The sequence below is a fragment of the Dromiciops gliroides genome, chromosome 2 (genome assembly GCF_019393635.1).
Source record: "Dromiciops gliroides isolate mDroGli1 chromosome 2, mDroGli1.pri, whole genome shotgun sequence".
Classification (NCBI taxonomy): Eukaryota; Metazoa; Chordata; class Mammalia; order Microbiotheria; family Microbiotheriidae; genus Dromiciops; species Dromiciops gliroides.
In genome coordinates, this window is record NC_057862.1 from 214,918,824 (window position 1) to 214,935,294 (window position 16,471).

Genomic DNA, 16,471 nt, shown 5'->3' on the forward strand with positions numbered 1-16,471 from the left:
TGGGAAATCCAGGAGAAAACCTCAGGGCACCATTCTTCCAGGGAGATTCAACCCCACAGGCAAGTAACTAGGGCAAGGAATACAGACCAAAGGGTGAATATGTTATATATCTGTTGTTATGACCCTGGAGCAAAAAACCTGGATTCATCCAATAGGCAAAGGGCCTGGATGAGTGTTCAGTATGGTCACTGCCTACCTAGTCTCTGAGGTTTGTAGGCTCCTGACCCTGTTTTGGGTTCAGGCAAAAAAGGCTGTAGGCTTTACCTGTGAATGCAGTTTCAGAAGACAGTTGCAGGCCTCATTCCCTTTCAGGTACCTGGAAGTGCAACAGAGCTAATGGCCAACCCCTGGTCCATTTTCCCTGTTTTGGTTACTAGCCTATGGGGTTGAATCCTCTCTTGGGATTTCAAATTGTTATTGGATCAAGGATCAGCCACAGAGCTTATGGGCTACCCACCCTGTTCCTAAATCTTTTAACTCTACCTGCTCAAAGTTTGTAGCTTGAGCCCCTCATAAGACCCTTGAAAAAAGCAGCACTCAAAAACCCAACAGGAGGAACCCATAAAATACAGATCAAGGGGCGGCTAGGTGGCACAGTGGATAAAGCACCGGCCCTGGATTCAGGAGTACCTGAGTTCAAATCCAGCCTCAGACACTTGACACTTACTAGCTGTGTGACCCTGGGCAAGTCACTTAACCCCCATTGCCCCGCCCCCCCCAAAAAATACAGATCAAGAGGGACCATATAAAACCTTGTATTATCTACAGCAGTGCGCAAAGCCTGGCCCTAACTCAAATTCCCAAATTGGGAATTAAGGCTGGAAAATTAGTAAATAAAAACACCAGCAGCAATAAAGAATTATGATGGGGCCAAGGATGCCCAAGACACAAACCCATAAAAAGACTTACTCCAAACCTATAAGTAAAGCCTCAAAACACACACACAGAGTTTGGGAAGACTGGAAGAAATGAAGCAAAATTTTTTAAGATTTAAAAATTATATTATCAAATGTAAGGGAGCTCTAGAAGAAAACGAAAAGAAATGAGAGTTCTAGAGAAACACCTTCAAGAGAGAATTAACAATTTAATATGAGGCACAAAATGTTACTCTAGCAACAGAGTCCCTGAAAATTAGAATAGAACAAACAGAAGTTAATGACTCCATAAAACACGAAGAAATATTTTTTAAAATAAGTCAGGGAAAAAAAATCTAAGAATCACTGGATTACTTGAAAGTTATAACCAAAAACAGAGCCTAGATATTGTATTTCAAGAAATCATAAATTATTCTAATATCAACGAGAACCAGAGAAAAAAGTGAAAATTGAAATAATCAGTCACTTCCTGAAAGAAACCCGAAAACGAAAATTCCAAAGAACATCAGAACCAAAATCTAGGTCCTTTAGGTCAAAGAAAAAATACTGTAAGCAGCAGGAAGAAAGAATTCAAGTGCTAAAGAATCACAGTAAGGATCACATATGATTTAGTAGCCTCTGCTATAAAGGAGTGGAAAGGTTGGAATATGATATTCCAAAAAGCAAAAGATACAGGCTGATAAACACAAATAAGCTACTCAGCTGAACTGAAGATAATCCTATACATGAATTAAAAGGCTTCCAAACATTACTGATAAAAAAGACAAGAGTTAAGTAGATAACTTTGAAATACAAACACAGGCATCAAGAGAAACATAAAAAGGCAAATTATGAGTAAAAAAACAAGAGAGACAGATGATACAAGAATGAAGTATTTAGATTCTAAGGGGGATATAATCCAAATGTCCACTAAGAACACTAAATATCATCAGAGGTCATAGAGGGAGTTAAATAAGACAGAGGTCCTGAAAGTGTTTTTGTTACACTTTGTTATTTTTTAAGGAAAGGTAAAAGGAATACAGTGGGAAAGAAAAAGGGAGGAATCAGGGGAGAATTATCTTATATAATCTGGGTGTGCTGGTAGAAGACTATACAAAGAGTAAGGGATGAGGAAGGAGCTGGTACTATTTAAATGTCATTTTCATCTGAACTGTTCAAAGAATGATGTAACACACGTGTGAACTTACACACATACAAAGAGAGTTGTATAAAAAATATATTCAACTCAGGGGCAGCTAGGTAGCACAGTGGATAGAGCACCGGCCCTGGAGTCAGGAGGACCTGAGTTCAAATCCGGCCTCAGACACTTAACACTTACTAGCTGTGTGACCCTGGGCAAGTCACTTAACCCCAATTGCCTCACAAAAAAAAAAAAGAAAAAGAAATATATATTCAACTCAGTAGGAAAGCAGGAGTTAGCTGGGAGAGGAATAATAGGAAGAGACTAAATTAAGAGAGAAGTCTATTTTTTTAGTCCCTTGTTCCCCATTTGGGGTTTTCTTGGAAAAATACTGGATTGGTTTGCCATTTCCTTCTCCAACTCTTTTTACAGATGAGGAAATTGAGACAAACAGAGTTAAGTGACTTGCCCAGGATCACACAGCTAGTAAGTGTCTGAGGCTGGATTTGAAAGTACCAGATCTCAAAATTTATTATAAAGTGGTAATCATCAAAATAGTCTGGTACTAGCTAAGAAATAGGGTAGTGCGTCAGGGGAGTAGATTAGTTATACAATATATTGTAGTAAATGGCTATAGTAATCTAGTGTTTAATAAACCTAAGGATCCAAGCTACTATTGTTTAGAAAAATGCAAATTAAAACCGTTCTGAGGTTACCGTCTCACACCTATCAGATAGGCTAATATGACAGAAAAGGAAAATGATAAATGTTGGAGAGGATATGGGAAAATTGGAATACTAATGCACTATTGGTAGAGCTGTAAACTGACCCAACCATTCTGGAGAGTAATTTAGAACTATATCCAAAGGGCTATAAAACTGTGCATACTATTTGATCCAGCAATACCACTACTAGGTCTATATACTAAAGACATCCAAAAAAGGGAAAAGGACCTAATTGTACAAAAATTTTTGTAACAGCTCTTTTTGTGGTGGCAAAAAATTGGAACTTGAGGGATGCCCAACAATTGGGGAATGACTGAACAAATTGTGGTATATGACTGTAATGGAATTCTATTGTGCTATAAGAAATGATGAGCAGGATAATTTCAGAAGACTTACATGAACTTATTCAGAGTGAAGTGAGCAGAACCAGGAGAACATTGTGCAGAGTAACAGCAATATTGTACAATGATCAAACTATGATTAACTTAGCTATTCTCAGTAATACTTATCCAATTCTCAGTAATAATTATCCAAGATAATTTCAAAGGATTCATGATGAAATATGCTACCTACATCCATAGAAAGAACTGATGGAATCTGAATACAGACCAAAGCATGCTATTTTTCACTTTCTTTTATTTTTCATTCAAGTTTTTCTTCCACAAAATGACTAATATAGAAATATGTTTTACATGATTGTACATGTATGGCCTATATCAGACTTCTTATTATCTCAGGGAGCAGGGAGAGGGGAAGAAGGGAGAGAATTTGGAACTCAGAATTTTTTAAATTAATGTTAAAATTGTTTTCCCATGTAACTGGGGGGAAACAAAATATTATTTTTAAAAATAAGCAAGAAAAAAGTTAAGGACCTGAATAGAACTCTTAAAAAGTTAGCAATGATGGATTTCTGCCAGTTACTGATTGTGAATAGAAAGGAATATACATATATCTCTGTTGTATGTGGCATTTTTACAAAACTGACCATTTACAAGGGCATAATAATAAAAATAATAATAGCTAGCTTTTAATAACACCTACTGTGTGCTGGACACTGTGCTGAGCCCTTTACAAATATTAATTCATTTAGTTTTCACAACAACTCTGTGAGGTAGGCACTATTATTATCCCCATTTTACAGTTGAGGAAATTGAGACGAAGATAAAGTGATTTTCCCAGGATTACATAGCTAGTGAGTGGCTGAGGCTGGATTTGAATTTGAGTCTTCCTGACTCCAAGTCCAGCACTCTATCTACTGCACAAACAAAAGGTAAAAGAAATATTAAACATATGCTTTAATTATCACAATGAACTAAAAATAATATTCAATAAAGGGCTATTAAAATATTATAACATAATTGGAGATTAAAATAACCTAATCATGGGGCAGCTAGGTGACACAGTGGATAGAGCACCGGCCCTGGAGTCAGGAGGACCTGAGTTCAAATCCAGCCTCAGACCTTGACACTAGCTGTGTGACCCTTGGCAAGTCACTTAACCCCAATTGCCTCACCAAAAACAAAAAACCTAATCATAAAGAATTAGTGGATCAAAGAACAAATCTAGATATTAATTAAAGATAAATTATACCAATGAGACAGCATGACATCATTTGTGGGATAATTTACATCTCCAGACAACTTCATCAGCAAAAGATATAAATAATAAATCAATGAATTGGTCTTGTGGCAAAATAAATAACTAGAAAACCAACAAATTTTTTAAACCCAATTAAACTACAAAATAGGAAATATTGAAAACCAGAGAAAATGTTAACAAAATTGAAAGCAAAAAAGACATTGAATTAAACAAAAGTAGGAATTGTTTTTAAGAAAAACCAATAAAATGGATAAATCATTAGCTAACAATTAAAAAAAAAAGAAAACCAAATTACCAATAATTACTAATGAGAATTCACAATAAATTCAAAAGAAATAAACTATTTTGCCTGATTATATGTCAGGAAAACTAACAACCTAAATAAAGTTGGTGGATGTTTACAAAAATACAAAGTTCAGGTAAACTGAACTAGAAAGAGGATTTAAATAGCCAATACTCATGAAAAGAAATTGAACAAGCCACAAATGTACTGCCAAAAGTAACAACAACAAACCAGGCACCAGATGGATTTTCCAAAAAATTCTGTCTTACAAAGAACAATTAGTTCTAACGTTATATAATTGTTTGCAAAATAAAAAAGAAAGGTCCTACCAAATTCCTTTTATAACACACATATGGTCTTGATACCTAAATGGAAGAGCCAAAACAGAGAAGGAAAACTATACTCCAAATCCCTTCTGAATATTGACAAAATTTTTTTTATATTGGCAAAGATACCACAGAAATATATTTTTTAAAATTATACACTATGACTAGGTTGGATTTATCCTAGAAAGGAGGGTTGGTTGAATATTAGGAAAATTTAATATAATAGGTTCTGTTATTATCAAGAACAAAAAAATGCCACGTTAAGAAAAGGGTGGAAGTGGAAAGATGATGACATCAGTCAGAAAGATATGTATAATATTATTAAGATTCACAATCAGAATAATGAATAAGCTTGGAAGGAGATTTTAAAATGGGAAGCTCTTCATGCTGCTGAGTGCCCATGTGGCCCAACACTGATCCGATTTGGAGTAAAGCTAAGGACTATTCACCAAGAGCTAAAATTCGCTCATGGATGGGATATGAATTACCATTTGACAGACATGACTGCATTGTTAATCGTTGTGGAACAGAAGTTAGATATATTATTGATTATTATGATGGTGGAAAAGTAAATAAGGACTATCAATTTACCATCTTGGATGTCCATCCTGCTTTTGACTTTCTTAGAGCTGTTTGGGACAGAATGAAGGTAGCTTGGTGGCACTGGGCTTCATAACAATTCTTTTGTTTTACTTTTTAAAAGAAAACTGTTATTTCCTTTAAAGAGACCCTTTAAAATATTTTCTAAAAAAAAGGAAGGGGGCGGCTAGATGACACAGTGGATAGAGCACAGGCCCTGGAGTCAGGAGTACCTGAGTTCAAATCCGGCCTCAGACACTTAACACTTACTAGCTGTGTGACCCTGGGCAAGTCACTTAACCCCAATTGCCTCACTTAAAAAAAATAAATTATTCTATCAATAAAGGAAAGTTTTTGTCAAAATGTGATACACATTTCTACTTTAAAAATAAAAATAAAAACTAGAGCTAATCAGAATAAATAGACCTTTCCTTAATGTAGTAAATAGCATCTATCTAAAACAGAAAGCCAGCATTGTTGGTAATGGGAATAAACTAAACGTTTTCAAAAAGTCAAGGATGTCTGTTATCACCACTACTAATTGGTAAAGTACTAGAAGTATTAACTATAAACAGTAGCTTAAACAAAGTTGCAGGATATAAAATAAATCCACACAAATCACCAGTATTTTTGTATATTGCTAACAAAACCCAGCAGGAAGAGCTAAGAAGAACCCCTTTCAAAATAACTGCAAAAAATAGCTAGGGGGCTACCTACCAAGAGACACAGGAACTATATGAAAACAACTACCCAAAAAAAACCCTATTTTTAAATTGTATTTTTCTGTTAATAAGCATTTATTTTCTTGCCTTTTTCACTTCTGTTCTCACTTGAGAAAAAATAAATAAAAACAAAACACATAACTAAAATGTATAGTCAGGCAAAACAAATTGCCACAGAAGTCATGTCCAAAAATGCATGTCCCAGGGGCAGCCAAGTGGTACACTGGATAAAGCACTGGCCCTGAATTCAGGAGGACCTGAGCTCAAATCCAGCCTCCGATATTTGACACTTACTAGCTATGTGACCCTGGGCAAGTCACTTAACCCTCATTGCCCTGTAAAAAAAAGAAAAGAATAAAAAATATGTCTCATTCTGCGTTTTAAATCAATCATCTCTGTCAGGAAGTAGATAGAATGCTTCATCACTAGTCCTTTGTAATCCTTGTTGTTCATTGCATTTATCAGAACTCTTAAGTTTTTCAGAGTTATTAAAAATACTTCTTACATAAATAAACACCTAGGGGCAGCTACATGGCGCAGTGGATAGAGCACCGGCCTCAGACACTTAACACTTACTAGCTGTGTGACCCTGGGCAAGTCACTTAACCCCAATTGCCTCACTAAAAAATTTAAAAATAAATAAACAAACAAATAAATAATAAACACCTAAATAATTTGAGAAATATTCATTGGTCATGAGTGGGCTGAATCAATAACAATGTGTGGTAAAAAGTTTTAACAGTCGGTTAGATAATGGAGAGACGCCAGTTTTTTTTAGGACCACCCTTTCGGGGAGGAGACCAATGGCATGAGCTACGCACACCAGTCCACCTGCTGCGCACATCAGACTGCCTGCTAGCACTCCACTTCCAGGGTGCGAGCTTAAAAGGCAAGGAGAGAACGGAAGTGGGGCCTTTTTTTCCTGCTCCGCTGTCTCCTGGCTGCGCTGCACAGACAGACGCTGACTGAGTTTGACTCGGCCCGGCTCTCGTTAACAGCACGCACTTGACTCGGTCTCTCTCCCCAAAGGTGGCCTTGGGTTTTGGTGAGTTTTATACGGAATATAGACTAAGCCTAGACTTAAGACGATTTGTATTGTATTTCTACTTTCCTATCCTTCTAATCAACATCACCTTGTGACTACCATACAATAAAAGCTCTAACTAGAAAACCAGAAGCGTCTTCCATTTATTATCTGGGAGATAAATTAAGGAAAGGTTAAGTAGGGGAGATTTATGATCTAATATCCAATTTTAATCCCACAAATGATAATACTACCCAAATGAATTTTGCTTATTCAGTGGCAGACCAAGTGAGGTACAAAAATATTTTTACAGAACAATAAAAGTAATGAAATGCAGGGGGCAGGTAGGTGGCACTGTGGATAAAACAACGGCCCTGGATTCAGGAGGACCTGAGTTCAAATCCGGCCTCAGACACTTGACACTTACTAGCTGTGTGACCCTGGGCAAGTCATTTAACCCTCATTACCCTGCAAAAAGAAAGAAAGAAATGATTACTATGATAAAGAAAGACAATAGTAGATGCAAAATGCTGTAAGAAGAACTAGAAAAACAATATCCACAAAGACTATAGCAATGGAAATGGAAATAAAAACAGTGAAACAATTAAACTGAATGCTATGAAATTATAATGATCAAGCTTGGCCCCGGAGAAGAGTTGGAAAAATGTATCCCTTCCATCTTTACAGAGGTATGGGGAATATTGGTGTGAAATAATGCATACATGTCAGACATAGGTTAATAGTTTATTGATTTTGCTAAACTTTTTTCCTGAATATATTAAGAAATTAAGGTTATGTAAAATTAAAAGATATTGTTTAAAATGTTTTAGTGATTTTATGATAGTTGAAAATTCATTTAGTCTTTTGGCATTTTTTAGGTAACTATCACTATATAGTGTTAAAAGAAGGATTAATTTCAAATTAAAATGTGGTGTTTCAGGGTTGAGGACTTGTAGACTCCCTCATGTTACATATCATTCAGATATATGTCTAGTCTTAATATTTACACATTTCACATGTCTTAGAAATCTTCCTTGGGGACAGCTAGATGGCGCAGTGGTAAAGCACCGGCCCTGGATTCAGGAGTACCTGAGTTCAAATCCGTCCTCAGACACTTGACACTTAACTAGCTGTGACCCTGGGCAAGTCATTTAACCCTCATTGCCCTGCACAAAAAAGAAAGAAAGAAAGAAAGAAATCTTCCTTAACATTAAATATTTGGATTTTTTGTTTTGTCTTATCAACCCAACTAGACTGTAAGTTCCTTGAGGACAGAACTTATGTTATTTACTTTTGTATCCCTCACAGTATTGGGCACAATACTTTGCACAAACTCACCACTCTCTTTGTTGAACTGTATAAAATAAAAATACCTCATATATTTCTATCAGGACTCCTTACAGTGGATCCCAATAAGAGACTTAAAATGTCTGGTTTGAGGTACAATGAATGGCTTCAAGATGGCAGTCAACTGTCTTCAAATCCTTTGATGACTCCAGATATACTAGGATCTTCAGGAGCTGCTGTGCATACCTGTGTAAAAGCAACCTTTCATGTAAGAGCAAATATGCTTTGGAAGCAAACTAAAGCTTGGAATAAGATTATAAACTGGTTTTACTTTTAATGTTATGAATAGAATTCTCATATGAATGCAGTTTTAGGTAGTTTATGCCCTATTTTTAAGATATTGGATTTATAAATAGCTAAAATTTGTGTGGTCACTTCAATATATGCTAACATATGTAGAAAATAGTATGTGTTTAATGGATTAGATTCACTACTGGGTCCACATAGCTCTTTATTTGAACATGAAAAGGAATTTCAAAGTTTGTAAAAGCTGGGTGTTTTACTGAACAGTCCCATAATTTTAGGTAGTAAATTTAAGCTATTTATAATATGACTTGCCCCAATAGAAAAAAATTCCACACTGTTTCCTTTAAAAAAATAAATATTTGTGTTGAAACCACTAAAATAAAGCCATTCCTTCAGTAAGTAGTTATTATGTATGTAACATTTTATAATATGCCAACATAAATACAAAGGAAGTAGAAAATAAAGTACCTACCCTCAACTAATTTGCTGTCTAGTTGGGGAGATAAGATATACTGTATGACTGTGTGTGTCCGTGTATCTATCTTGTTTCTGTGTATGTATTGTAGATGGTACAGTGAATAGAGTGTTGGACCAGGAGTCAGGATAACCTGAGTTCAAATGTAGCCACATGGGTCACACACTAGCAGTATGACCCTGGACAAGACACATAGCCTTCTGTTTGCCTCAGTTCCCTCATCTGTAAAATGGAGATAGAATAGCACCTACCTCACAGGGTTGTTGTAAACATCAAAAGAGATATTTAAAAAGCGTTTATCACAGTGCCTGGCAAACCTAGTAAGCACCATGTAATTGTTAGCTGTCATCACCATCACCATCATCATCATATGTTAAGAAACTAGATAAACTTTCAGTTTAACACAAAATGCATGTTAATATGGTAACTGATCATATACAAAAGTGCTGAGCAAATGCCAGTAATTCAGGAAAAATAAGTGTTGTATGGGAATAGTCAGGAACAAGAAAAAAGAATCTAAAGAGGTTCTCTAAAAAAGGAAGAGGACTGTTTCCTTTGAGACTGAAGAGAATGAGAGAATAAAGGTCAGCATAGGAATATGTATATTGAAGAAAAGAGAAATGCTACTAGGAGAGCTTTATATAGGTGGCCTAGATCTTCTAGTGAGGTACAGGATTCACAGAAATAATAGCCACAAAATAAGTATAGGGGTGACAGCTAGATGTCACAATAGATAGAGCACTGAGTCTCAGACACTTCATAGCTATGTGACCCTGGGCAAGTCATTTAAACCTATTCTTAGTTTCCTCATCTGTAAAATAATCTGGGGAAGGAAGTGGCAAACCATTTCAATCTCTGTGCCAAGAAAACCTCAAAGGGGGTCACAAAAAGTCAGACATGACTGAAAACAACTGAACAAAAAAGCAGGGGCCTGAGACTTGAGAATAGTTTCAACATAGCTATGGTGAAGAATTAGCCAAGGAATCAGTGAGGAACTTTTTGTAGTAACCAGGAACAAGTTACTGGGCAGAGTAAGCACTAAATAAACATCTAAATTAAATTGAACTGTAATGAAGCTTAGCTGCTCATTTGGCGTACTTGGTGATAAAAATTTCAAAGACCAAACCTGGTACCAGTAAAATAGTGATATTCTGAATTATTAGCATTCCTCAGATATTTCCACTTAACCAAGTTTGCTAAATTGAGTCTAATTGATTTCTTCCAAGGATAATAGAACCATTGGCCTGCACATAGCATTTCAAAGGGGGCAATTTTGTTATGCTGAACAACTTTTAGAAATAGTCCTCCCATGGTCTACTTTACCATCCTAAATAATATGGAGGTGGTATTTAAAGGGGCTTCTCCCTAACATAATAGGAGGGTTGTTGTTCAGTCATTTCCAACTCTTCATGACCCCATTTAGGGTTATTCTTGGCAGAAAATACTGGAGTGGTTTGCCATTTCCTTCTCCAGCTCATTTTACAGATCAAGAAACTGAGGCAAACAGTTAAGTGACTTGCCCAGGGTCACACAGCTAGAAAGTGTCTGAAGCAGAATTTGAACTCAGGTCTTACAGCTTCTAGGCCCATTGCCCGTCCCATCTACCTGCCAGGAGTGGAATGAGAATGTTCATACTATAGTAAGTCATGATTTATTAGTGGAATTTAAAACATTAAGATATTCTTACTCTAACATGTATAATTTTTATTCCCATTAGGCCTTTAACAAGTACAAGAGGGAGGGATTCTGCCTCCAGAATGTTGATAAGGCTCCTCTTGCCAAGAGAAGGAAGATGAAGAAAACCAGCACAAGTACGGAGACACGCAGCAGTTCAAGTGAAAGTTCTCATTCTTCTTCCTCTCATTCTCATGGTAAAACCACACCAACAAAGACATTGCAGCCAAGTAATCCTGATAGCAATAATCCAGAAACCATCTTCCAGTTTTCTGACTGAAGAATAGAGCAGTAGTGCGAATGGAATTGGTGATACACTGCACCTTTACTTTCTCTGGTTTAGTACTGAGAGATGTTTATTGATTTAAAACAAAGAAAAGAACACCTGCCATGTGCTCTTGCTCTCATGTGAATTCTGCCTTTTAACAGATTTCTTCTAAATAACTTGTTTGGTTTGTCCTTGTCCAGTTATTCTGGACACAATATATTACTGTGAATAGAGCTACTGTTAACACTGTTTGGAAATCAAGAATAATATCAGCAGTACTTTTCTTAAAAGAGCAAAGGTTTCAGTAAATTTAATCAGAGATTTTCCCCAGCTATTTAGCTTTGAGCTGCTTATAAAATATGTCTTAGGTTTTTTAGATGCCTGCTAACAGGAATTGGCCTGTGCTAAGATGACCATTTGTTTCCACTTTGGATGACAGGGGTTTAAAAGAAAACTTTGCACCCTTCACTCAATGACTTACCAATGAAGATGTCTGGCTTTTCATAAGGATTTTGTGATGAATTTAATGTGTTAAATTTTTTTGAGAGAAGGTTTTAACTTATTGTTTCTAGTTCATGGTTACAGATGATGATAACCTACAAATGTACATCTTTTTCTAAAAAGGATTAAAAAAAATAAGATCCCGTAGTATGTATTTGGGATCCATATGAAATGCATGTTAAGCTATATATGTTTTTAATTACACACTTCTCTTTTCTAGCAATTTGTTTTAATGGTTATTGCAAAACATTAGGGTACATTTATCTCTTTTCTAAGTCATATTGCACTTTATGAAGGGGTGTGACAAAAGAAAGCAGACTTTTATAAAGTGCACAGCTTATAGCACATGTACTGTATTTTAACCATTTTTTCCATTATCTACTTTAAATTACTCCTCACATCCCTCTTCTACTTTGTATGCAACAAATAGAATAGGCCTGGCTATATGGTGAAATTGTAAGCCACTTATGCACTGATGTGAGGACAAACTAAAGGGAAATTTTACTAAACACTGTGCTTCATAACTGTACACTGTGTTGTGCTGCAGGGAGGGATTTCCACCTGTGGTAGTTTATTATGTATATAATTATTTTAGCATCATAAATGTGATTTGTTTTGAAACATTTCAGTAGTTAACTTTTAAATATGAAAAATATTTTATAAACTTATGCAGAGCACTTTTATTGCTCAAGTTCTGAACTTACATGGAAATCTCAAGTGCTAACTTTTTGTCTGAGAAGTTTCATTAAGAGCTTGCTGCATTTTAAAGTAAAAAAAATCCACTCCCTATGCAAAACAAAAACAAAAAGGTTATGGGGATTGTAGTTAGATTTTATTGTACAGAAATCACAGGGAGCTGTAAAGACTCTGAAAACCAAGATTAACCATGTTTACAGGAATCATGTGGAACAAAACCAAGACTGATGTTTGTTTTGTGCTTTTTAATCAATGATAACCTTTTGAGTATTTGGGAAAGGATTTGGGCATGAATTTACTTTATTTATTACTTTCTTGATGGTAACATCAAAGATAATAGCAGCATTAACTTTAGCCTGATGTGAATACTGAAATATTGCACTGTTTATGTAGTAATATATTTAATATTAAATAAATATGTAATTGATGTCACTTGGAATTGAATGGCCAACAATGATATTTTCAAAATATTGATATAAATTTTATTCACATTTTCTTCTTAATGATGATTAAGAGTAATTTTTGTCTATTTTTGAAAGAGCCCAATGGTTTCATAATTCTTATTGAGTCAGGGATTGTTATTTGTGCACTAGGTATTCAAGGTAATGATGGGAAAGCCTAGAATGAATTACTACAACCCCCAAACAGTTCACAGAATATGCAAATGAAACAAATTTTTAATACTAATTAAAATTTCCATTAATAGTAAATGTTATTCTATAAGCAGTGGTTTTTTTAACTGTACAGAAAAGTAGTAAATGATGCAATTGCTGTACAGACCTAAAGGGATTTTCTTACATAAAGAAAATAGTTAAGAAAAATTTTCAAACAATATTCTCTTGGAGGTGTGCTTAATGCTAGCTTAAAGTGAACACTGGAAAATTGATAGATGTAATTTTCTTTTCTTCTTTCCCTGTCTTCCTCTAATGGAAGAGCCTATAAGAGATAAATAAGCAAAAGAAGTAGACAAAATTAATGAGGAAGGAAAAATTAAGTCAAACCACAAATTAATAATCCATCTCTTAATCAAGAATCAATTCCGAGAAGGCTTCAAATTAAGTCCATAGTGATGCCCCCCCATTTCAAAATTCTCCTTCCCCTAATCATAACAAACAAAAGGTCACTATTTAATGTAGTATGTTCTTGTAATTAGCACCATTCAAATTTGGATTCAGGCTGTTTGTAATATACAACAAATTACATTTTGAAATTCATACTTTCAGGTTATTAAAATAGAAAACAGTGTTCCTGCATGCAAAATGTTAAGATGAAATGATTGTCTTCTTTTCAATAGATAATGAAAATGCATATGAACAAACCCAAAAGAGATATATGAATACCTTTATACCATCAAGGTGGCAGATAGTACTGAATGTACCACACTGTAATTCCACCCAAATCCACCACTGCCATCTACCACAGCATTTTTACTATATGAATGTACTTGTTTGGAGAATATGTGACTTGACCCATTATAAGTTCTAGTTAATGGGGCTCCATTTTCTTTTGAATCTTAATATCGGTGATTGAGATATGAATAAAGATGATACTAGACAAAAGAAACTGAGAAAAGAAAGATAATTTTTTTAACTTTATAGAAATAATGACTCTCCAGCATCCATCATTATCCAAAAAGATGAGATCGTTTTAGGTGAGTAAATATATAGTAAATATTCAGAAATGCATTAACTCCTTCAGTTATCTAAGAAATATGGGTCACACCTCTGACAGAGTAAGTTAGTAAATCATATACCATTTTTCTGAAACAATTAATGCACATCCCAGTATGCCTATCTTGAATTCCAGTATAAGATCTATTTCCCCTTGAAATTTGTCTTAATTTTAATGTTCCTAATGTCTCTAAAGTGATTATATAATGAATGAATTTAATTGTATGAAAAATTATTTTAAGAGACTAATAGAATTGCAATAACTTTATTTATAGGGGACTTAAAATCTATTTTGAATGTCACATTACTTTTAAATATATTCACAAGTATTATTTTATGAGAACATAACTTCAATTTAATGTGTTCTAGTTCACCTCTCTCAGTTGTTTTAGACATTCACTAGGAAACAGGTTTTTATTGGGGGACCATTTCTAATTTATTGTTTATTTCTGTTACCCAGGATATGCTAATTAGTCAGTGTAAGTCTTCTCTTGGCAAGTAATAAGAGGTTTGTTTATGTAATCAAATTCCTAATAATTATTAATGGCTAAATAGCTAAGTTTATTTATGGTAAGCCACTTAAATTATGGCAGATATAATTGTCTTTTAGATTAATTCTATTATAGTGTTATTAAACGTATTTTCATTTTAAATAATTTTTTTATAAATTTGGAAAAGTTATATTAACAAATCAAATTATATTTCCTTATGATAATTAAACATATCCTTCACATGTATATCCTCTTCTTTAGGGAACTGGCTCATTAAAAAATTTAATATAGTAGGAAATTATTGAATCAAGAATTTTAATGGGAGGCAATTTTTAAATTGTAAAGGATTAGGAAAGGAAAAATTAACATATGGAAAGAAATGTTTATCAAGTAAAATACTGTAAATATCCTTAACCCAAAGGAAAAAAGTCTCTGCAACTACCTTGTAGGTTTTTTGCAGCTGTTCATTTTCCTAATCAAGTTCACCTCAAACTGTGACATTCCTTAGAAATAAAGGCTCTGTTCCCAAAAAGATAGCTTCTTTATAAAGTGCTTTTAGATATGGATTTCAAGTAGAATGGAGCAACTTTTTTTTACCACAAGAGCACTTTACAAGCCTGATTTCAATCTTGATCAGTAGTATTTTTGTCTTTTCAGCTTTAGCTGGTGATTCCTACTGGCCTATTTCCTTCTTTCCATTTCTTTGCTCCCAGTTGTATTTTTTAACTAGGTGCTTGCCACTGTAATTTGTTTACTTGTCTAAAGTTGTTTGTCCATCCTGTTTCACGAGTCTGGAAATTGGCCATCTCTCATTGATCTGTATATTGCTTCTGTTAGACTTGAGGTGAACATATTTTTTGAATTGAAAACTTAAATCATGTGATAAAGTATAATCCTTTCATAAAACCTCAGTTTTTAAAAGTACACTTTTTCCCTTGAATTTGGTACTGTCACAGAAAACCTGGGACATGTGGTTAGGCTATAAGAAGTACAGTTAATTTCTTCCTACCTATGAAAAGCAGGTGAAGATATTAACAAAAATAGTTGATCCCTGAGATTTTGCTTCTAATTTTGACATAACATGTGAAAGAACCCAGATTTTTATGTGTAAGCAACATGTATTTTAAAAAGAAGGTTGTTATTGCTAAAGATTGAACACTTCTGGTTTTTCATAACTGAAAGAAAATGTTAAAGATTTGAACATGTTAGTGGAATGCTTATATTTTAAAGGCAATTGACTGCTATAGAATAGGTCAAATTTGTTTCATTTGTTTCTACATCTCTGGACACTGTGGCAATGGTATTTTACATTTTGTTAATTTTCTTCTTGTTATTAAGGATCCTCTCTTTGTACTGTATTTGATTTTTACAAAGCCTGTCAACTCACCAAAAATATATTTTCTTTATAGATCATTCCCTAAGAGTATTCATTTTTCTTTTTTAAAATTCATATTCATTTTTAAGTCATCTTAGACTCAGACCTTAAATATATTTTGAAATTGCTTGACTGAAGAAGTAAAACTTGACTTTCATAAATAGTATTCAAAATTTTTGATTTTCCACAGTAAGAGGTTGAACTTCAGTTGTTTGCTGCAGAGGTTGTCTCAATTTTTTTCAAAAATAGTATTTGCTTTGTAGTGTTATCAATAGTTTTTTTTAACACTCCATAAAGCTTTAATAAAACATTTTCTCCAAAGATTTTCAAGTGACCTGTTTCATAATTACTTTTCATCCCACTAAGGAATACTTGCGTACTTTTGACATTTCTGACTATTTTATTTCAAGGAAAAAATTGGTTTAGTGGTCATTTAGATTTTTAGTGGTTAATTGTATGAATGCTTTTATCATTA

At 34.3% G+C, this 16,471-nt stretch overlaps 1 protein-coding gene and 1 pseudogene across 1 annotated transcript in view; both read left to right on the top strand.

Moving 5' to 3' along the window:
* The window catches only part of RPS6KA5 (ribosomal protein S6 kinase A5), a 220,731-nt gene extending 204,676 nt beyond the window's left edge, over positions 1 to 16,055 (top strand). The window contains 2 exon segments of the mRNA XM_043982310.1: positions 8,645 to 8,808; positions 11,039 to 16,055. Coding sequence (XP_043838245.1) covers positions 8,645 to 8,808; positions 11,039 to 11,275 — 401 coding nt within the window. The 3' untranslated portion in view covers positions 11,276 to 16,055.
* On the top strand, positions 877 to 5,604 carry LOC122741708 (annotated as a pseudogene).
* Positions 16,056 to 16,471: the final 416 nt, after the last annotated feature.